The sequence below is a fragment of the Lissotriton vulgaris genome, chromosome 5, assembly GCF_964263255.1.
Source record: "Lissotriton vulgaris chromosome 5, aLisVul1.2, whole genome shotgun sequence".
Taxonomy (NCBI): domain Eukaryota; kingdom Metazoa; phylum Chordata; class Amphibia; order Caudata; family Salamandridae; genus Lissotriton; species Lissotriton vulgaris.
The window spans coordinates 1979411020-1979434862 of record NC_141693.1 but is presented as its reverse complement, the minus strand read 5'-3'; the positions used below and the strand labels follow the sequence as shown (position 1 = coordinate 1979434862).

Sequence of the window (23843 nt, the reverse complement as noted above, 5' to 3'; positions counted from 1 at the left end):
TTTCATTGGAAAATCAATACAGATTAGCATTCTGCTGCACGGAAATCATTTTCCAGAGTAGCCTGCTACTCGCCAAAAAAGCACTTGAACACCCCATCAGGGGTAACAAGCGCTATATAAATACAAACCTTTTTATCCTTCTTCTATCCTTCCACTATCCTCTGAATCAAAGTAACTGACTAACCTATCCACCACTCAAATTACTTTCATATTTCACTATACTAATTCAACATTAATCCTCTATGGGTTCCGGAATAGCGTGCTACTCGCCGAAAAAGCGCATCGATGCCTCGTCAGGGGTAGTAAGCGCTATATAAATGCAATTGCCATACAATACAATGTAATTTGGGAAGCGTGAGCGCAAATTTGCTCCTATGTGGGGGGGGGCAGGAAGTATGGAAGCCTAGCTGCTCTAGTGCAGGGAATTTTTCAAGCTTTGCAGAAGGAGAGACTTGGTTCAGACTGCCTGTCTCGGCGCAGTCAATCCACAAAGCTATCTGTGCACCAAGTCTAGTTCAAGTGCTTAAATACCAGCATTTGTGAGTGTAAATTCACGCTGTGTCTGCACAGAGAGTCACTCGTCGTGCCATTCACCCATTTACTCACATGTACTATCGCAACACTGCGATATCATTTTATCTGGATGTAAGTTTCCTAAAAGGAATGGAGGGGGTGAATGGGAAGAACAGGAAGAGGGAGGGTGGAGAGAGAAAGAGAGAATTTCTGGACCCAAAAACATGCAAAACTCGATTGAACTGCAGGCCTAGAGGCATTCGTGATATGAAGAAAGAAGGGGGAACTCCAACATAGGTGGGAGTTTAAGGGAAATGGCTTCTGCACAGTGAAAAGTATTACCCCGTGGAGAGTAAAAAAGTTTTAAAAAGAAAAAGTGCAAATGCATTTCAGTGCTAGAATTGCACGTTAACCATGTCCTGTGTAAATTTATAAGGGTAACATAGTATCAAATGTGAGTGCCATTGAATTCACGATGACTTTTTTTTAACTCTTGGGAGTTCTGAAATCCTTCGTGAATTACAAGATGGTCCAAGACTTATTTCAAACGTAGGCGGAAACGTGTGAGTAAATGTATCTGCCTCATGAAGGAAGGGCTCCCACCCTACCCCATCCAAATGACAACACTCTACAAGACTGCAGGTCTGTACAGAATGTTGTAGAATATTCAACGCTGGTTGGCAGCAACAAAACACTGAATTAGAAAAGGAAAAATTAGAAGTAGAGAAATAACGTAATAAAGTGAATCATTAGACAGCAAAAAGTAAGTATACACAAAGTTGAAACAGTAAAGATCAAGGGGTTTATTTACAAACCCCTTGCGACACTTTTGCATCATTTTTAACATGGGAAAAGTGACGTACGGGTGGCGCAAGGGGCTTCTAAATCAGCCCCAAAGTGCTTAGGAATAGTGAAGACGTGGCTGGATTGGGGTCTGCTGTTAAGGATCTTGTAGGGCAAGATTAGGCCTGTGGTAAGAGTTAGAGCTAGAGTAAGGAATTGGGTCAATGTTAAGTTAACTTTAGGGGCTGGTTTAGGGATAGAGTTCAGAATGTGTAAGAAAAGACGTAGTGAAAGGTGTTTCAGTTGGGGCTAGTAAAGGTTACCGTTAGGTTATGGCTGGGGTTAAGAAATGAGGAAAAGTTAAAGTTTAGACACTTAAAATTCTCAATTTTAGTACCAAAATTCAATATGTTTACCTCTACATTTTGGTACTTTTCATAGACAAGAATGTTCGCTGCAAGTTCCTTCCTTCTACTTTTTTTGTTTTGCATTCTCTTGTTTATATATGAGCCTCTTCCCTTGGTACTCACTTCAATTCCTTTTCCTTCACTCACTGTTAATACCTCTGCCAAAAAGAGGAGCGCTTTTACAGTATCTGAATTTGCCACAACTAAATTAAGAATGACTTGGGTGAGGCATAATAAATGTCAAACAATTGTCAGGAAGTGCGAACATTAACTAAACAAACAAAACAAATGCTTTAATTAAATTAACAATTATCAAGCAGGATGCAAATATTGGATTGAAATTTTAATAACACAGTCCTTTAAATTAATTAAGGAAATCCATTTAGCTTGTAAAATGTCATTTTTTATGTGAAATTACTTCTGTTCAATTAGTTTGTGGAAGCAAGCAACTGTTCTAGAGTGTTGCAAAATACAATAAAACAGATGACCAAGTTTTGAACGTGTTGCCTGTTCATTTGTGTCACCAGATATACTTATAGTGCGGCCTGGGGGAAATTTAAATGACATTGTCTCAATTCGTCTAATTTCAGAAAATGTTGCTTTACGCTTGCTAAGCGAAATTTCTAACATTACAACACATGGCATAATTATCAAGTTTGCAAACGCATCATTCATGATAAAAACATGCATTTTGTTGACAAGTTTGACAAAGGAACTGAATCCATCAATGAGTTGAGAGAAATCGAATTAAACGTAAGGCTGTATTCATTGAGGAACTTGAGGTCTGCACTTCACGTTATGCCAGAATGAACCCTCCCCTATCCTGGACGCAGAGGTCCTACTGTCGAGGTCTGGTGCAAATTTTTTTTATAGTTTTTAATAAAAGAACTATAAAAACATAGAGACGGTCACAACGTTAGACACAAGATCAGCTGTTGCGTGAAATTCTGGCCTCTTGTGATTGTTATGTGTTGAGCCACTTATGAGGAAAAGGAAAGCAAGGTACACAGAAATGAACAAAATGTTTGTAACTTACTGGTGTGACATGGGTTCAGAGAATTCACAAGAAAAAGTTAGGCTGGGGTTGCATGTGGATATAAAATGCTTTTAAGTCACCTGCATGGCACGGTTTCAGAGTACTTGTGATAAAATAAGTAAACGAGGTATGCACTGCATCCAAAATGCGTGTGCATAACTGGCGTAGCCTGGTGTAGAGTACTCATGAGAGAAAGCTAAATAGCATTACAAGATTTTTAAAACAAAAAATTATGATTTTCTATAGACATAGAAGTAGGACTACAATTTATCATCGCTCAAGGTAGATCGAAGGACTTCATCGACCTTTTGCTGCCGACAGTGACGCGTGAAGGATGATGACATTTACTACAAGGGGATCATAAGTGCCACAATGATTGGGTGAGAAATCGGCAATCTGAAATTAATCCAAGAATTACAGTGTTATGGAAACATATTGATACAAATGACCACAGGACAAACTGATAATGCATCGATAAGGTGGCCATCCCCATATAACTCTGTATCCTTGAACCTTCGCACCTGTGACTATATCAATTGAACGTCAAAAATCAACAGTAGACATCCTTTTTCACTACTTTTGCCCTGAAGAAGTCCTCTGGACGAAATGCGTTGGCTACGCTTTGTATCAAGAAATCAGAAGGAAAGAATTTTAAGCCCTACTGAATGGATTCTTCAAAAGTTATTGACTTATTATTACTTATTGTGGAGTGCTGAACCATTGTGTTTTGTCATTGACAGCACTTGCCAATAGAAAACACAGACAAGGGAACACCTGAGACTTTATTAGCAAATTCAAGTCGTTTGGCCCCCTAAAGTTAAACAATAATACAATATATGCATTTGCATACAATATGCCTGTAAGTTACTCATGCCAACGAACACTCACAAGAGAAAAATATGTGAGTGTGTTGCGCCGCAAAAGCGAGAAACTCTAGAAATGAATGATTGGCCAATAATTGTGACTAGGCTCATAAAATACAAACTGTGCACAACCCAAATGAAGGCCATCCTCGTGCCATCCAGTTCCATCATAACACACACCAACCTCTAGGCTCTCCTTAGAAATGCCAGCCATCTGGTGAAAATATCTTTGGTTGGCCATCACTGCTACGGAGTGGCAGGCCATACTCAGAAGAATTATTGGCAATTCCCGTGTTTGCCTTGACCATAAACTCCTCTTGCTTCAGTCCACTGATTTATTCCACTACCACTGGGGTGTAATATTAACAAATGGAGCGTTCTAAGTGTAATCATTTCTCTAGAACCCACTCATGAAGTCAACAGTGTATAACTTGATTTCAGGCAATGGTGTCAAGAACCTAAAGTTGCCACCCTGAGAACCAGCTGCCCCTGCCTTCCTTGGCAGGGGGTCCTTGCTTAATCCGTGTTTATATCCTGCCAATGCCTGACAAGTTCAGCCATTTAATATTCTAACTTTATAAAAAATGCTCTGCCTTTTTTTATGCCACAGTATCACAGTTTCCCACTGAGAAATCTTCAGATAGTTTATAAATTGAGTGTCAGCCCCATCATATTGTTATAGATAGAAAGTAGGTAGGTAGGTAGGCAGGTAGGTAGGTAGGTAGGCAGGCAGGTGGGTAGGTAGGTAGGTAGGTAGGTAGGTAAGTAGTTAGATAGGTACTCTGGCTCTCAGCCACCCCTCTTCATTCACTAGTATGTTGTTGTGTCATTCACATGTTTCTTCTGCTCACCACATTAAAGAGCATGTTGAAAGGAAACAGCCCACTTCAGCCATTGGCTAACTTCACTGTGAGTGACGTCATTCTGCTCTATCACAATGAACACATCTACACACAAAGTCCTTTTCTTCATTCATGCTAACGACTGCCATGGCAATATGTGCTATTTGGGACCAAAAATATTTTTGTTTAAAAAAAAAAAAATCTACATATTGGCTAGGGCCTGGCAGCTCACTCTACTACTACGTTTTAGAATAAATACAACACATATTAACCAAGCCAAAATAGTGCCAGCCAACGCCTGACCTATTGGCTTTGCCAATGGTTGTTTTACATTGTTTCTCCAGTCGCTAAGCTGTGCGTTTGCCTATTTCTTACAAACAAACATGGGCACACGAACTGAGGGTACAGCTTGAAATATGTGAACGCATCCTTTCATTAAAAATAGCCAAACCTATTTTTAAAAGATGCTCATGTTAGAAATGTTTGCTACCGTTAAATGCATTGCCTGTCACTGGCTACAATGTTAAATTTTTGCGCTACCTTTAGATTTCATCAGCATATGATATACGAACTTTCAAATGTAAGAAATACTTTTCGCTACTTTTAATAATGAATAATTCTCTTGTGGGCAACATTCTCCGGCTGGAATGCGGAGCCGCTGTGGTGCGCCTGCGCAGACTGCTTCGCCGGTAGTAACTAACCGCAAATGAAAAGCTAATGTGAGTAAAATTACCGTTAATAAATTGAATGCAAATGGTTTGGTAACTTAAATAAGCATTTTAAGTGGGGAAGGTGCGGGCGTGTTCTTGAGTCAGGGCTAGAACAAGCATTTGTATTTTCACCTAACAAACAAAAAAAAAGTTAATTTATGCGCATTATGTCAAGCCGAGGAAACTGAGTGTGGTAACTTCCTGAAGGCAGTAGTAGGGTTTGCAAGCGGCTCACGCACGCGCACAGGTGCACGACTGCGGGTCCGCCACAAGTGACCCTGTCCACCCCGGGGTCAACTGTGTAAATAATACAAAATCTGACCAGAATATTGACAGCCTACGTGTAGCGCTCGGTGTGTTTGCGTTACTCGCAGTAACGTCCCCACCTCTGGGTGGTATGTGGTGGGGCTCGCAGAGGTGGCCTGTCACAGGCCTGTGAAGTGCGGGGGCACGCTAGTGCCGGCTCGTGCACCCCCAACAAGTGCAGTCAAAATACCGTGCCTGGCACGAAGCATCTGCCATGTTCCTCTGGAAAGAGCTGCAGGGCAAATATTGACTTTGAAGAGAGAGGTGTGAGCCCCGTGCCCGGGCCGATGCCAGCAGCCAGCGCTCCATTACCACAGCGCTGAGAATTCCACCCCTAGGCGCCACGTACAGTTTCACACACTCACGAGTTGTAGAAGTTGCTCGAATAATTAACTAGCGGGGGCGTGCTGAAATGTAGGGGGCTAGGTTACAGACTAGGACTAGCGTCAAGACCCACGCCAGGGTGGCAAAGCCCCGTATGCCCACCCGTGCCAACCTCCTATCCTACCCACCCTCTAAGGACATAAAGCGCCTCAGAGCCGAATGCTACTAACTGGGGTGCAGAATGGATGGAGACCTACAGGGCTGACATGCTATGAGTTGAGTTTCGAATTTTAGAACTACACCACTTCATGATATATATATATATAATATATATATATATATATATATATATATATATATATATATATATATATATATATGTATATATATGTATGTATATATGTGTATGTGTATATATATATATATATATATATATATACATATATATATATATATGTTATGTAAGTTCACCGCCACAGATCTTCTCGCGTTTACATACTGAGCCACATATATCCACCTTTAAAAGTACTATTAAGCCTTCTGGAATGTGTATTTCTATAAATATATTTTCTTGCACAGCAAATAACAACAGTTGCTCGGGCTATTTACTACCACAACAATGGCATGACCCACATGTGTGAGAAAGTCATAGAAATGTATCGTGGGAAATCATAGGTTAGACAACATATGATTGTTTTCTTCTGTGCATTGAATTTAATTGTAACTTCATTGTGATTTAATCTGTCATGACCCCAATCTAACTCAGGTGAGACCCATTAGGACAAAGTCCCTTAGATTGAGAAACTCTGATAACTCTGAATCTAGATTTCAAGTGTAACAAACACATGGCTAGATGGAAACCAATATCTCAACAGGACACCACTTGGCACAAAACATTTGTAAGTGTGACAAACATAAGGTTGTGTTGTTACAAATTAAGTAAAAAGCAGCTTAGTTGATGTACTTTTGTTCTTTGGAGAAATTGTCTTTTTTCCAGACAGTACAAATTGTAAGAAAATTATTTCAAAAGTAGACAGATATTTTGAAGCATACAGAGAAAAGTTCAAGAATAAAGTGGCATAGAAACTGAAAGCATATTCCATGTATTGGTAAGCAAAAATAGCCATACCACTTCAATGGCATGGCAAGAAACATAAGAATTACTTAGCAACATACATGGACCACGTCCTATTACAGCATCCATCCAGTGAACACGTCACAAGATGCACAAAGCCCAAAGAGACCTCATCCAGCAAAACACCGTTCTGGAATTCTTATAGTAGATGGGTGCTAGTGCTGTAGGTTCAGACACAGAGTACTGTTTCTTCTCTGCACTGGATGGCCCCTTTAAGGCCCCTTCCCATAGTAGCCAATGGCCACCCCCCTTCCAATCCAGGCCATCACTTTCACTGGCCAATCCCTGATACACCGAAGTGGGTTAGGGTGATAACCCTCCACTGGAGAGATCAACAATAGTAATCCTGGTTGAAATTTGATGACTTATTCTTGTAGATTTAGTGCAACAAACATTTGCCAAAATGTATTTAATCAACAAGAAATAAGATGGTTGACAGTACCTCGCTGACCAGGAAGTCTGAAGGTCTTTAAAAAAAACCCACAAGGGTCAATGAACACGGCTTAATGAGGCCTGGGCGAGATTTCAATTACGCTGGTGTCATCTTCTTAATTTCTGGTATTTCGCATTACGACTATGACTGCTGCGCAACATGGCTGACGTTACACCCTCACTCACGCTACATCTAGTAATTAAGACTTAGTTTGAGTGAAAATCCTATTGAAGGCACAGGAGAGCTGCTCAAATGAACAGAACACGAGCAGCTGTTGTTTGCATCACACATCACTTTTGCGCTTTTTTAGCATAAAATGCGTCCCAAACCCAAAAAAGGCCATGACAATGCACTTCACGCAAAAAAAAGTCCAAAGCGCTGAAGCTGGCATTTCCCAATATATCTAGGAGTGTGAGAAATTCACATCATTTGCTTTTGCGTTTTTATGCAACTTTTTTGAGAAATTATGTAAAATTTCATGTTATTATTATTATTATTATTATTTATTTTTATAGAGCGCATAGTCACCCTGAAGTATCCCAGCGCTAGGGACCCTAACTCTAAAGTACAGCGGGCCAGGGGCAAAACGGGGGGGGGGGGACATTTTGCATATTTGTTAATATGCAAAATACAAATCCATCATTTAGTGCTACATTTTAGAGATAGATGTGTCGTTGTGACATTGTTTCACCACAGGAGGATGCATTTCCCACTAACAAGTAGTACGAAAAACAAACTTGCTGTGAACAACAGTCGCTCACGTTCTGGTGGTTCAAGTTGCTCCTGCGCTCCCACGCTCTAATTTTGAAGCGAACTGCAGCGTAATTATGCAATATGGCATAAATTCTGCAATTTCATGTAACACAAAATTCCTGAATTTGCACTAATTACACTGGATGTAATTTAAATCCCCCCATCTCCCCAATCCCTAGTAATAATGCATAATTTCATTGAATTTATTGGACATTCCACATACTTTTGACAATTTCACCCACTGCTTCTTAGAACTCTTTTTGTGATGAATATCAGATTGATGAAGGCTAATCTTCATCATCTTCACATTTTATTTGTGGATCATTTCCCGGCATTAGACCATTGAAATAAGAGGAGATTATGGAATAAACCCTCAGTTTGTAGAGTTCAATCTGGTCCTATTGTTCCGCTTCAAATGAACCTCAAACCTGGGGTGGTGTGTGTCCATAACAAAGTCCTCTCAATGAACAAATATTCCTGAGTAGAAAATTGGTAAGATGAATGCAACCCTGCCCAGACTACTCACAGCTCATGAGACCTACGAGGGACTTTCACATGTGATTGACTAACTCAACATCGACTGTATGCCAAGGACGCCACCTTATATCAGACGTCCACAGCCCTGCAAAGCCCCCTCCGTACGCTTTAGCAGTATTGTCTTAATAATAACATTCTGAATAATTTCTCAAACAAAAAAATGATACGGTTTGGTTTGTGAATAGCCTTAGAAGATTCAATATTGAATAGATGGGTATATCTCCCACAGATAATTTACTTTGTCTAAAATATGGTTCTCTTTTTCAAACATAGATGCCATGTACAGTGTTATTCAATCTGTACTTTATCCTAAATCTAGTTTGGTAGACTGAGCCTTTTTGTCTTCAAATACATTTGACACATTTTCAATTGGTGATGATTGGAGATGGATAGGGTATCTTTGTCAATCTTTGTCAATCTTCACAAAGCAACCCAAGGTTCATTGTTCTACACTTTCAGAATGAGCCTGTTTAAAGACTAATTTGTTTTTTGTGAAATGCAAGAGATATTTTTTCAAGTAGAAAGTCATGGACTCTTCGATGACCTAGGATATCCTCAGAACATAGACTCACGCTACTAACACCACGTTGCTACCACAAAACCCACATTCGATCCTTAATTTGCCAGAGATTATCTTCTGTTTCTCTGGGCACGATTCACAGAACTAACTTAAGACAACATCCTAAACTTACCACCATTTTCTCATGTTGCTATTCACAGAAGGCACTTACTCATTTTAGTATTCACAGATGGCACTTACTCATCAATGAGTAAGTGCCTTCGGTGAATACTAAAATTAGTAAGTGCCTTCTGTGAATACCAAAATGGTAGTAAGTTTAGGATGTTGTCTTAAGTCAGTTCTGTGAATCGGGCCCTCTGTCTGCAAGCATCTCTTGTTCAGGCACATCTGTTGGCCAAGTCAAGCTGTCATTTACCTACAGTCACTCAAACTCCTCCCACCATCTCACCTCTGATTGGAGGACGTCCAAACACTGATATTCTTCAAGTGAATTCACTCAAGGGTGTAAATTCTGAGATTCAACCAGAGGAAGGAACAGTAAAGCTACCTCGTTGCGTCAAAGACATCAGTAGTATTTGAACAGCGTCTAGAGGGGCGTGCCCGTCTTTGCCAAATATACCTATGGAGTTCCTTCGTGTGTATGGACTCCAAGTCCTAGCACATGAAATATATGCATAGATCAAACTCCTCCCCACGCCTTGATTCAGAGCTGTGCTTTCATCTCCCAGTAATGTAAGGCGCTTCTGTAGGATGTAAATTAAAATGGAGAAACATATTGTGTAGATGTTTATCAGGGCACAACATCCATCTCACCTGTCATTTCCTAATGGACACATAGTAAATGCTTTTAAAACTTGTAATTGACAGGAACTGCTTGATACTAGTTAATTATTTCATATATTACATGGGTAGTATTTGATCACCTATGAATTTATTATTTTAACAAATGGGACGCTTATTTTGAAAGGCTAGTGACATTAAAACAATATTTAAAATGATACATATGAATATATATGTATATGTATATATATATATATATATATATATTATATATATATATATATATATATATATATATATATATATATATATATATATATATATATATATATATATATATATATATATATATATATATATATATATATATATATATATATTTACACACACACACACATACACACAATTATATATTTAAAGCATGTTTAAAGGTAGTGGGGTAAAAATTCACACTCCATTGAGTGGTGTGTAATATGGAAAATATGACTTGTTCCTTGTGAAATACAGCTTTCATCCTAATGAGAGCCCCCAAACCTCTCTGAAACGCTTTACCGGTGTCACCCAAGAATTATGTGAGGTTATCTAAATTATGCAGCAAAGTACATACTGTGTAACTATGCAATATGGTGCCATATAGACATCAAGGGGATTTGTTAACATCAAAAACATGGGACCAAAGGCAGAGTGGTTTCAAAACGGCACCAGAACCCCAAATGGTAATACAGGATCATATTACATGTTAACCGATGTATATATTTTTATATTACGAGTTTTTTTGAGGCAGTTATTTAAAAAAGGTGCTTTTTCTAATAATATTTTTTGGACCAGTGGGCTTTGTTGTTTAGTCGTCTGTAGAATTATTTTTGTAATAATACAAAGAATATAGAATTTCACTAAAATACCCTTTGCTCTGTTAAAAATGCATTCTGTCTGTAAAGGTTAGGAGAGGCTGAAACTGCTCTCTGCAAGGTGCAACCAACCATGGGCATTGGCAGTAATTAAAATGTCCAGCCTTTGTTTACCTTTCCTGCATAGAACGTTGATTAAACAGTGGACAAGAGAAAAGCAGTGCACCATGATTAGGGGGCTATTATTATGATGATGAAATGCCTGCTTTTCAAAGATGCGAGCCTGCATTTGGTGCTAAAAAAAATACATACAGGGAAAGCTACAGCTGTAGAACAGTTATGGTTCAGCAAACATAAACCCTAAAAATCAATGACATTTTCCAGTTTATGGTATGTAGGTCAAAGGGCAGATCATAACTCAAACCATGAACAGTACATCCCTGCACTGAAGGCATGTTTAAAAAATGTGTGTCTACCAACAGCTAAACATGGCATAGGGCGTGACGTATGCTGTGCATTGTGCATTGCATACCACAACTGGCAAATGTCATTGTTTTGACTCTGAATGTATGTTTGTCATAATACTCTGCACTGACCGGCCATGTCCCCACTCAGCTCTGCACGGAGCAGTTTGTATTGTAGCCTTTGGCCAAACCCTGCAGCCACCATTAAAAATGCAAATTTCAAAATGTGTTATTTTTCTGTCATTTGTGAGTTTTGGAAAATACTGATTTTTTTACAAATACAAAATGGCAGATGTATGATTACGATTTTTATCAAATTCACAATTTTACCATGGATGTTTTTTTCTGGGAGTATTCTCACTTTTCACCCCTCTTTGGTGCCCCCTGGAACTCACGTTGGGTCTAGTACCCCTCAAAGTGCCCTGGCTTTGCCCCCCCCCCCCCCCCCCACAATGCTATATTCACAGTGTCGCCATGTTGATTTTCAAGATGGCGGATACAAATAGATCCCCTTCTTGTTTCAATCACACGTCAAGAAAAATTCAAACGTGATTGGCAGATTTTTTAAAATCTGAACTACCAATTAACCTTTGTAGCCCACCCAACCCCTTTTTGTAACTTTAATTTCTGGAAAAGCTACAGGGTAGATGTACCATAGACCGCAATAGCACACTTTTTGAATAAAATTCTAGATTAATGCCAGGTTCGCCATAATTATGTTTTAGTCGTTTTTGATGTAAATGTGAACAACATTTCTTATGGGATCTAAAATGTAAAACACATCTTTTTGACCCTCCATTTCAGCATTTTCCCCTACAGAGAACTAGATGAACATTTGCATGCCAGACCTGCTCTGCATATGCTATGGAAATGACAATGTTTACTCTGATGCATCCATGGGGGTGGCATTATATAAGTAGGACCACAGGACTAATGTGTTTCTGCAGCTGCAGGATTTTCCGCATAATTACCCAGCTGCCGCACTTGCAGCATAATACATCACCTTCCGCATAATTTTCAGATTCTCACAAAAAAATATTTCTAGCTCAAACAAAATCAAATTAGATCACAAGTTACCCCAAACTCGACCACATTTTGCAGCACAATAGCAGACCTTTTTCGCAATAGAGGGGGGTTATTATTTCAGTTACTGTTTCCCCTTTTTAGATGTTAATTTGATTTTAATGATAATAACGTGAAGAGGCTTTTGCCCATATACGGTTAACAGGCATACTAATTACAAAATACGTGCACCTCTGCACTAATTACAAAATAGTGAAGAAAACCTGACTAAAATGTTTTGAATAATGCCACACAATTTGCCTTTTCTTGCCCTAAAATTCAGTTAACTCTGACATATAATTTGGTCCACCCCTACCTCTTAATTTAAGAGGCAACAAATGTAGGCGACTCAATAATGCATTTTCAATATGGAAATTTGCCCTGAAGGATGACTACACAGAGGTGACCACCACTGTATATTAATAATGGTTATATGTGTATACATGTTTTATTCTGGTGATAAGATACCTACAGCATGTAGAATAAATATTCGTATCACAGTACCCACCACAAAATGCCACATGCCTTCTTAGTCCCAAGGACCCCCGAATCCAATATTAGACGACTATATTTATTGAACCTAAGCAGTGATTTTTATTACTCAATCTTAAAATATAAATCTGAACTGCACGATGAATGGGGAATTAAAGACAGAAAACATAACATGTGCCCTGTCTGTCTATAATGTCACGTAGAAGGGCTCAGACCGTGTATGGCTGTTTTTTAAATAGATGAAAAATGTACGAACTACATTGTAAAATCCATCTCTTTCCCGATTGCAATTACTAAACTAGATATCTTTCTCACGGTAAGTATATACATAACACAATTAAGTTACCACGTGGCAATATGAAAAAACGCTGCACTATTTCGGATTAATACATAGAAAGGGGGCTATGTCCGCCGAAGAAATAATTGAATTTCGTGAAAGATGATGAACCGCACACAGGCCCCTCTAGAGAGTTAAGGCAGACGCACACGGACACACACACAATAACAGACACATATATAGACACAAGTCCCACAGATGTTCACCGTGACACACGTACAGTGTCATACACACACACGCGAGAGGAGGCGTATCAGCCCACGCAGACACGCAAACACGCCGGTAGAATCACACAGAGTGGCACACAGACATATACACACATAGGCACACAAGATACACTCACAGACACGTACACACAGAGAGGGTCATGCACACGGACACAAGAGCAAGCATATGAACCCACTCACACAAAAACACCCACTCACAGACACATGTGCACACAAATGCACGCATGCAGACATACAGAGAAGCGCAGGTGCACGCACACGCTTGTGCACGCGCACACAGATCTCAATTTCACTAACGTGCCAGGCTGAGGTGACAGTACTGGGTGTCATGAGGCTCCCGTTCTGCGCATGCGCGCGTGCAGCTGCACTGCATGGGTGTGCATGCCAGTGCAGAAGCGACCGATCAGGGACAGTGAACCAGCCAGCGGGTCACCTTCGACCCGTCACACTCCAGGGGCGCAGATGTGTGGGGGTCAGAACCGCTGGGGAGGCGCCAAATGACGGCGTAAAGGCGCTTTTACTGGCGGTTTCGGCAGCGAGAGCTGTGATTTGCACTCGTGCGCTTCTTTTTGAGTCCGCCGCTGCCACCCTCGGGCTGAGCCCGTGGGGGGGGGGGGGCACTCTGGGGCCAGGGTGGGCACCTCTGCGCCCATCACTTACACCACACTAAGTCTCTTTCCAAGAAACAGGAACCGGCCTTCAAAAAACGCCACCCCGCTTTGAACGTCTCAAATATGTACACACTGAACGGGCACTTATGCAAAACAAACCACCGTCCTATCGCAAAGCAACATTAAAACTCTATATAAACAAGGTTAACTTATTGAGTAAGAATTGTATAAAGGTAAGTGTATATTTTCCAATTTACTCTCATATAATATTTGCACGTTTGTGCATTTCGGTAATTGAAAGCGCACATCGATACATATTTTCGCTGGGATGTATATATTTCTGAATATATCTGTGTGTGTCTCGGAGCATATACATTTGAGTAACATACAAGCTGCTTGTTTTTAACACATATATATATATATATGTTATTATTTGTATATATACATGTTTTATACATTAGCTATACATTATATAACGCGTGAATTTAAATTACATACAGAGAGACGTGCGCGCGCGCCGCACACAACACTGTGTTTGCTGCTCGAGACGGCTCATATGGTCACCCACTTTCCGGGTGTGATGGGTCAGACCTCAGAACTGGTTGGGTATGTACGGACTGGTCAAGGGGATATAAAAAATAATAATAAACCGTTGCCGGTAAAGAGGGGGTACATGTCCGAGCATGCGCCCCCCAGCCCCTAGGGGCCGTGGTGGTGCCTCAGCCGTGCCCAGCGTGAGGTGGCAGCGGTGGTCGCCCGGCGTCTCCTCGGAGACGGGGGCGCAGCCCCAGCGATGCGGAGCCCCCGGCCGCCCCGGGCCTGATGAATGGCCCCCAGGGGCCGACGCAGAGCCGCGGTTGTTCGCCTTTGTTCCTTACCAGACTCCCCTGGCCGAGCCGCTTTGTGGCCCGCGATTGAAGCGCCCACGTCCACGCCCCTCGGCGCACAAAACGGGCCCTAAATTGCAGTGACAGCCGTGAAGTGTGCATTCGGCAGGGACGGTGCCCACCAGCCCGGGTCAGGCGGGTGAGGCAGATAGCAGAGTTAACTGACTCCACCCAAGAGGAAAATCGGTGTAGCCTGGTGCCCAGAACCACCTTCTGAATGCCCCCCCCCCCCCAAAAAAAATCCGCCCCCAACTTCACTCATAGGTCAAACGTGTACCCCAAGATTGAGCTCTCTTTTAAGCATCAATTTATTTTACAAAACAGACCCAGCTCGCTTTAACGCTTCTTTAATTTATTTTACAGATTACTTTACATGCGACATATGTAAATAGAGGACAGAAAAGGTGTATTCTAAAAAAGCATTTGCTCAGAGTGCGCTTAGCGTGAGGCACATAATAAGACAAAGGCAATAACTTGATTAAAACGATTAATTGTATCTTCATACACATCTGCAGTCGTGGTGGAAGAGAAGGAGTATGGAGAGTTAAACTTTATTTTAGACCTGCTGCTCGTTATGTTAAAAATATATTTATTTTTTGTGATAATATTTACAAAAGAGTTGCGGCGGCTCTGTTAGTAATCACCGTCACCAGTGCACACGAGGAAAGACACAGCGGTTCGTTTACAAATCGCTGTTTTGCCTGAGTTGACGGACAACATGTTTGAAGAGCAAATGTAGCGCCTTGGGAGCCATTGGGGTAATTGTGGAGGAAGCCAAGCCGAGATTTTGTTGATTAATGCTACGCGCGCAGCCGAACTGTACTCTGCGTGCGTGGAAGAGGCAGGGCCGTAAATATGTCGCGGCAGCTTCCTGACGCTAGAAGCAAAAAAAGTAGGCGCTATGCGGCTCACAACGCTCTGATATAAACGCACAGGCTCGGACTGCGTCTGGGTAGCGTTCTCTGCGCCTGATACAAGCCTCCAGTGTAACCTCGCCCCCCCCGCCCCCCCGCCCCCTCTGTGTGCCAGTGTGCAGAGGGCACGCGTGTGCCCTTCTTTTCACCCTTCCGATAAAAAAAATATTGGACGTGCACCTCTGCACCGGGGGTCATCACATAAACCGGGTGTCTGCCCAAGGTCACTGGTGCGCTGCTGGTGTGCCAATACAGAGCCCTCGGCCTCTGAAAACCCTGCAGAGAGCGCGCGTGGGCGTCCTGGAGAGCTAACTACTAACTCGTGTGTGCCCCCCTCCCTAAACCCGGGGTGTCTGCACCGAAGATGGTGGTGGTACTAATGTGTGTCGGGGCAGAGCAGGCCTTGTGAAAGTCCACCTGCCCCCCTTCCACCTCTCAGAGCCCAGAACTTCAGCAAGACCCCCAAAGCCGGACCCATAGAGCACCAGGCATCTCTCGGTGGCGACGAGGGTGTCAGGGAAGCAGGAACGGCTTCGCCCCGCCCACTGTGTGTGGGCCCCTGGGGAGAGATGCACAAACGGAAGCGAAAGTGAGCACGTGCCTTCTCGGGGAGGAACGGGGCAACCTCACAGGCCGGCACTGTACCCGGTGCACACACATAATCAAGGTGTGCGTTTGTGTAAACATATAGTGTGCGTGCACACGTGCCCAGCAGACTGGCCGACGGGAGTACCGACGGATCAATGAAAAGATGGACAGACCGACGGATGTCTCCCACGACGGGGATGAATAGAGAACTAAGTAAATGGAGGGCTGAAAAAAAATCAATAAAAGCCTTCCACATCCATTTGTAGTGTTGTTTCTAGAGTGAGCGCTGGGAGCCGGTGGGCGCTATCCCGGGTTCTGTGTGTCCGTCTTGCACACTGGAGAGACGATTTGACCAGTGCTGGAAGGGCTGGGGTATAGCAGCTCAAACACCCTCCGATCCAGCCCCCCCCCCCTCCCCCACTAGCTCAGATCGGAGATGGTTCACACAACACACAAACACCTGATTCATTCTTTCCAGCCCCCAAAACATGCTGAGCGCCGAAACGCGTCTGCCCACTTCCCGGACAGCTTGAGGCGCGACGCATAGCGCCGTCTGAGGGTCCCAAACATACATTCAATTCACATTTGAACCAAGGACGAGGTGTCCGAACAAGAAAGCAGGTAACAATATGTATAAAATCAACATTTCTCCAGCGATATCTGACGTGAGACCACGGGATAAATCCAGGAATATTATAATGTAATAAAGGGGGCTACCGGTTATTTTAAAATGGGGTCTGTGCGCCGCTGATTGCAGCAGGGCCGGCCGGTCCTGGACACCACAGCGCTAACACACAACACGCGCGCCGAGAATACACACCACGTGAAGGAAAGGAAAGGAAAGATGCCATGTAACCCGGGTGGGGTGGGGGGCCCGAACACGGCTGTGTTATAATAAACCTTTGGTGAAAAACAGGCTGTTTCTAATACTTCGACATAACGTTATATATTAGCTGTTTCATCCTTTCTTAAATTCGAGTTCATTTATCATAGAAAAATACCAAAAATTATAGTCACCCTGGCACGAACGCCATAAATCGACGCAAGAGAAAAAATAAATACATCGTGAACACGTAGGAAACTAGAATGAAATAATGTTTCCCCTGTCTCTTCAAAATATGGACATTTTTTCTTAAGAGAATTAACAATGTTTCGATGTTTTTCAGATTGTGTAAGTTCCTCGAAAGGAACGCTTCCAAAGTAATTCAAATTAAATGCAGAAAGCTTTATGGAAATACGGTGAAGGATTTGGTGCAGTGGAAAAAGACAAAACCAAGCTTGTAAAACTAAATAGGTCGAATTGAGCGCTTAACAATAGTACAGTTATTCGTCTGTTCGTCAATTCGGAAGCAAAATAAATATTTTACTGACTAGCTGCGCTCCTACTAAAAACGACCTTGAATTTCACGATCTATTCCTGTCAGAAAATTACATTCTCGCATCACCATGGACTAATGGTTTGGCAGAACGCAAATAGCTTACAAGTACGTTAAACCTACTCATCTCAAACGCGTGGCGAAGATATATATGTGTTAATTTTGCTATTTTACGTGCCTCAAAACAGTTCTATAAACACAATGCCTCTATTCTCTGAAAAACAGGTAAATGTGTCTGAACATCGCCTGCTTATGAATTAATGTCACCCACAGACAGTTTCAAAGTGAGACAGGAGGAAGCGTTTGGGGTGACTGACATCAAACAGAAACCTCCCCCCTTCTCCCCCCACACGCACAATGTCGCTTTTATATGGAGAGTTTTGAGTACACACACATTTTGATCGTTGCATTTTTTTTTTGTACTTTTGCAAGCGTGCGGCACCTATCCGTTGTGTGTGTCTGTGTAGGTGTGTGTGTGGGGGGAGGAGGGCACCGTTTTTAGCGGCTATATTTCTGGCTACAGCGGACTGAGCAGTTTCTTTCCCTCCCTCTTAGAAGTGAGTCAGTAATTAGCACATTAAAAAGCCAGAATCTTTTATCTTGACACAAGGTTGTTCAGCGTAAGACACACAGCCTCGGCGCCGTGCTCTCTGCACAGCAAGTCTCCCCCAGTCACAGGGCAGACGTGATACACCTCGCTCGCATTCAGCCGGGCAGTCGCAAGCACTGCACCCCAGCCGCCCAGTATGCACCCTGCTGTGTTCACTGTCCTGTGTGCACGGGCACGTGTGCAACGGTATGTGTCCAACGTCATAAGTGCACGGTCCTGGGTGCAACGTCCAGTGTACCTTCCTGTGTACACTGCCCTGAATGCACCACCTCTGTGCACTGTCCTATGTGTCCTGTCCTGTGTTCACTGTCCTGTGTGCACGGGCACGTGTGCAACGGTATGTGTCCAACGTCATAAGTGCACGGTCCTGGGTGCAACGTCCAGTGTACCTTCCTGTGTGCACTGCCCTGAATGCACCACCTCTGTGCACTGTCCTATGTGTCCTGTCCTGTATGCACGTCCTGTGCGCACCTTCCCCACTAACAACAAAGCCTCGCTATTGTGTTCACCCTCTGGGGGTGCTTCTGTGACCGGGCAATGCCCGAGTCTGTGGTACTCCCTGCCCCCCACCGTTGGCAACCCTCCCCGGGCACCCACAATATGCCCATCTAGCGCTTGGTGCCCGGGTGGGAGCGGCGCCTCGGCATGCACACGTGATGTGTATACATGTGCACGGGGTGGGCGGTGCCAACCCTGGAAGTACAGAGTGATCCGTCTAATGGCGGCGGATCTGGGCCTCGCCGCCGAAAGGAATCTGGGTGGACGTCCCGCCTCGGCGCGTCCTTCGAGCCGCTGCGTGGGGTCAGGGGAGGACGGCGGCCTCGGTGCATGGGTAGGACACCACCGACTGGCACGTGTATCAGTTACTTTACATAACGGGGCAACTGTGTCCTATCTGGTGCGTAGTATAATGTTGCGTTGTAAAAGCTTCAATATTCTCCCCACGCGCACAGACACGTACACGCGCATTACTCTGCACGCACAAGGACAGACAACTGCATTTTCTCGAAACTTCTTCTAAATAACAAATAATAAAGTGCTGATATTAAAAGCATGTTTGTAAATATATCGCACGCGCGTCTGGTTTACAACGTCGGGCACAAACACACGTTGAAAAGAGAGGCCTGTGCGAGCCTCGGCCCCGACTGAAGGTTCGCTCCGCACAGACAGGCCGACAAGTGTCTCCCTGCCTCACATACATTGTGGAAGTTTACATTTCCTTTGAGTAAAGTTAGCTCGCCGAACATTTCTTCATAAAGCCCTCTGTGAGCAGACAGCACTTCACCTACTGCACACAACTGGCCGGTGAAATGCGGAAAGTGCCGCGTAATTTTTCAAATATATTCATGTGACAAGACTGCACCAAAAGTACCTTCAGTCTAGAACACAACCTACCCCCGTGTGCACAACCTCACCGTATAGGTACACAACCAAGCCGTATGTACAAACCTAAATATATGCATACACAACTTAACCGTAAACGTACCCAACCTATCCGTATGTACACAAGCTAGCCGTATACATACACAACCTAACCGTATGTACACAACCTGGCCATATGTACACAAGCTAGCCGCATACGTACACAACCTAACCGTATGTACACAACCTAGCCATATGTACACAAGCTAGCCGCATACGTACACAACCTAACCGCATACACACAGCAACCCTTCTAGGTACATATAAAGTCGCCCGCCATGCCCTGCTGTGTATTTTGCACCCCACATTTTAAGCAGGCCTGTTGGGTAAACTCCAGATTATCGCAACGGGGATGCTTTACGATTGTCTATCTCCAAGACGTAAAGCGCTACAACACATCACGAACGGCATTAGGCGCTATAGAAGTGAATATACCAGGACCTCCAGCCACACACACACACACACGGAGGCGCGGGTTGCAGAAGTGTTGTGAAGGCCCCGTGTGTGATAAATGACTGGTGATGCGGTTTGCGTTGTGGGCAGTGGACGCTGGAAGGCGTTCAGAGCGCAGCGGCACAGCCCTGGCACCGCGGGCAGGGGCGCAGGCAGCTGGCATGGGGCTACGGCTGGTGCCAGCTCTACCAGTGAAGGGGGAGGGGGCATGCTCCTTACTGTTGGTAGTCCTGTTTGCAGTAGAGTTTTCGGTCCCGGAAGTAGCAGCTGGTGCTGAGGGGCTGTTGACACACTGCACACTGCAAACACTCCTCGTGCCAGGACGACTCGTTCACCCTCATCAGAAAACGGTCCGAGATCGGCCTCTGGCAACCCTCGCAGACGGCTGGATTCTGGCAGTCGGACCCTGGGAGACAGCAAACAGGCAGAGGGAGCAGATGAGAAGCGGGCACACATGGGCACTCGTGCACACAGAGACAGGGCATCGTGCGCTGGCGGCTCAAACCATGCCCACCTGCCCCGGGCCCACCACTGACACCCCTGCACAGCCTACAACCAGTGTGCTACAGAGAACCAGAATCCCGGCTGCTCCGGTGACGTACATTGTGTGACCCTGGGCGCATCACGCCTCAACTTACTTCCCGTCCTCCCATCTATCAAACTCAGGAACCCTTGGAAACAGCAGGACACAGGCATTAATGGAACACAAATATTGAAACTGTATTTTAGAAGCGATATTCGAACGGTGGTAAATGTATGAAGAACAATAATATTGTAGAGCGAGAACCCCCCGCTAAATCAAATGAAGGGGTGAGTCCAGTAGCCACATTGGCCTTTATGGAACATGTACACATTTCCTCTAATCCCCTTTTAGGTGCATAGCGTGATCCTTGGCAGACAGCACATTAGCCCTATGGTCTAGTTTAATTCGCTAAAAGCAGAAGCAAGAGCGCTTAGATATTGGTACGTTCCCAAAATTAAGCCCTTTATTAAAATACGCAGTGTTTATATCGATTGTTGAGTGAAATTGTCAAGTGTTGGTCGCACTTTCTATTTAGCTAACAGTTCTAAATACTCTTGCCTGCTGCACCTTATAACGTGAAAATGCACGTTCTGCGTATAACAGAGTTATTTATTTTTTATTTTTTATAAATGGATTATATGGGTTCCTGTGGGGAAATTGCCGAATGCAGACCTTCGATTCTGTTTGTAATCTCGGCTTCGCCGCTAATTATAAATGTGTGATCCTGAGCAAGTTTACGTGTATCATTCCGCTCTATCACAAGATCATGACCAAAAGTGCACCCCTGAACACAAAGCGCACCCTGGAAAAACGTCACAAGGAGATGTACTGCAGTGTCCCCCCAGGGTGAACCGTGGAGATGGGTCTTTCCCCACCACAGGCTTCGCGGCTCATTAAAATGCAGACTGTAGTGTGAGCGGCGCTTTTAAATGGCACTTCCTGGCCCTCCAAACTTCTCCTTCGGTTTTTGGTTTGTTTCACTCCGTGTCCACCTGTCTCCTGGACCATTAATGCGAATACAACTCGCCCCCTCCCCTCCTCTCCCAGATGCATCTCTAGGACATATACAAACCACAGTCACCTTGTGAGACATGTTTGGTGAGGCGCTTGCAGCTGACTTTGGGAGGGAGCATGTTAGCTGCAATGCAGCGCTTCGAAACAAGGGGAAGCTGTCCGCCTAACTTGATTGACACTCGACTGGACGATACCATGGCAGAGCAGCGTGCACCACCTGTTTGTAAAGTGTTCTGTTTGCGCACCATAGTGCATGCACCCTGTGGATGGGGTCGGGGGGGGGGGGGGGGGGCTTATACTACAGTGCACGGCGAATGTTGTGGCGTTGAAAGTTTACACTTTCTCTTTAAGTGATTGGTAGTTTGCAATAGTGGTAGTTACAGATGCGCCCAGTTCATATAATTTAAGCGCATTAACATTTCATTAAAGCACGGATATGGGGTGGTGGTGGCGCTTTAAAGTGCTGGGCCCGTCTGCAGGCAGCTCGGGCAGTGAGAAGTCACTTTTCGCTCCAATCTTTAATAAAGTGAGTGAAAGGTCACAAGCCTAGTGCATATAAAAAGTACCCGCGTGCACACGTGCGCGCCTTCGCCGGTTATAAAGTGTTCTCTCTGAGGGACGATGCACAAGGCCGGGGTGGGGTGATGTGGGGACGCTTCAAGGCGCTGGACTCCGGCTTCAGTCATTGTAGACAGCGGGTGACAGCTCACGTTTTTCGCTTTGGTGAAATGCGTGAACGGTGACAATATACCATGAAGCCGTGCACAGGGTGAATGTTTCTAGAGTTTTCGGCTGCAGCAGGGCATGGGGCCCGGAAGGGGTCTGTTTAGGCTCTGTGCACTGGCTACAGCGAGCTGGGATTGGGGGTGGGGGTAGTTTTCACTTTGTCCATGCAGCTTGTCACAATAGCAATGGTGCCAGGTACAGACGCAGTCCCATCTGCACGCTTTGATCGTCTACAAAGGTTGTTGCTGCAGCGTTTTTGTTTGTGTGTGTGTGTGTGTGTGGGGGGGGGGGGGGTTAAAGTTCCACGGCTGCGGGACTCTGCCCATCAAAGGTCACACCGTAGTCAGTCGTTGAATAAATGGATAAGTTTACAATCGTGTCGTGTCTCGGGTCACACGTGTGCAATGCACTGAAAGTTTACAAAGTTTCGGCTGCAGCAATGCGGGGGGGGGGGGGGGGATGCAGGACTGTCCACCAAAGTCGCCCCGTAACCTTTGAATACATGGCTATAAGTTTACAAGTGTCCCGTGTCCCTGCACCCGGGCGCGCGCGTGCATGCAGCAGTTTGCAGAGTTTGCAGCCGGCGCGCTGCTCCTCCTGTAAGGCAGCCAGTGGTGGATCGGCGGAGGAGGCTGCAGGGGCCGGGGGCACGGTGGTCCGGGGCGCCGTCACTTACCCAGTAAGACCCCCAGAGTGGCGGCTCCGGAGCGCAGCGGGTGGTCCTCCAGTTTAATGCCCTCCAGCATCTTGCTGCCCTGGGACTGCCGCCGGGGGAAGCACCTCTCCAGAGACTCAGGGGCTGGGGCAATGTCCATCACACATGGGGGGCGGCGGGGGTGAGGCTGCCTTCGGATCCGAGTGTCAAGAGGGGCTCCTAGAGGCCGGCGGGTCACCGGGCCGGACGCGCCTCCACCTGCCGGGGGGCCCCGAGCAGTGCCAGGTCCCTGCGCGCGGCTGGCTCCAGGGGCGGGTGGGCTGCGAGCCGGGCACGGTGGGGCACATCCAGGGCCGGCGGGGCTGCGGGGTTCCCAGAGAGCAGCCGAGGAGTGAATGTGCCATGGAAGACTCCTCCAGCTCAGAGCAGGAGCCCGGCGGAGGGATACACCCTCCCCTGCACTGCACTCCGCCCTCCTCCAAAACTCCATGACATCTGAACTCAGGCGGATCCCTCCGCCGCGAGTCACGCGTCCGGAACGTCAAGTAGTGCCGCGAGGTTTCCAGGAGCTCCGGACCCCAAAGAGGTGCCAGGTATATTCGGGGGGTGCTGATTAAGAGATAAGGGTGCGGGGGCGACCAGCAGCACCGATCTGACTCCAAGAGTGCCGTGACAGCGCAGTGCCGGCTGCC

The 23843-nt window shown here is 44.9% G+C and overlaps 1 protein-coding gene across 2 annotated transcripts in view; it reads right to left on the bottom strand.

Moving 5' to 3' along the window:
• Positions 1–23575, bottom strand: part of LMX1B (LIM homeobox transcription factor 1 beta) — a 210156-nt gene extending 186581 nt beyond the window's left edge. The window contains exons 1-2 of one of the 2 annotated variants that reach the window (XM_086924710.1): positions 23173–23575; positions 20453–20639 (exon numbers count right to left, since the gene is read on the bottom strand). In XM_086924710.1, coding sequence (XP_086780836.1) covers positions 20453–20639; positions 23173–23311 — 326 coding nt within the window. In that variant the 5' untranslated portion in view covers positions 23312–23575. The remainder of the gene's footprint in view (positions 1–20452; positions 20640–23172) is intronic. The other variant, XM_086924709.1, reaches the window with a different exon arrangement.
• Between the last annotated feature and the right edge of the window lie 268 nt (positions 23576–23843).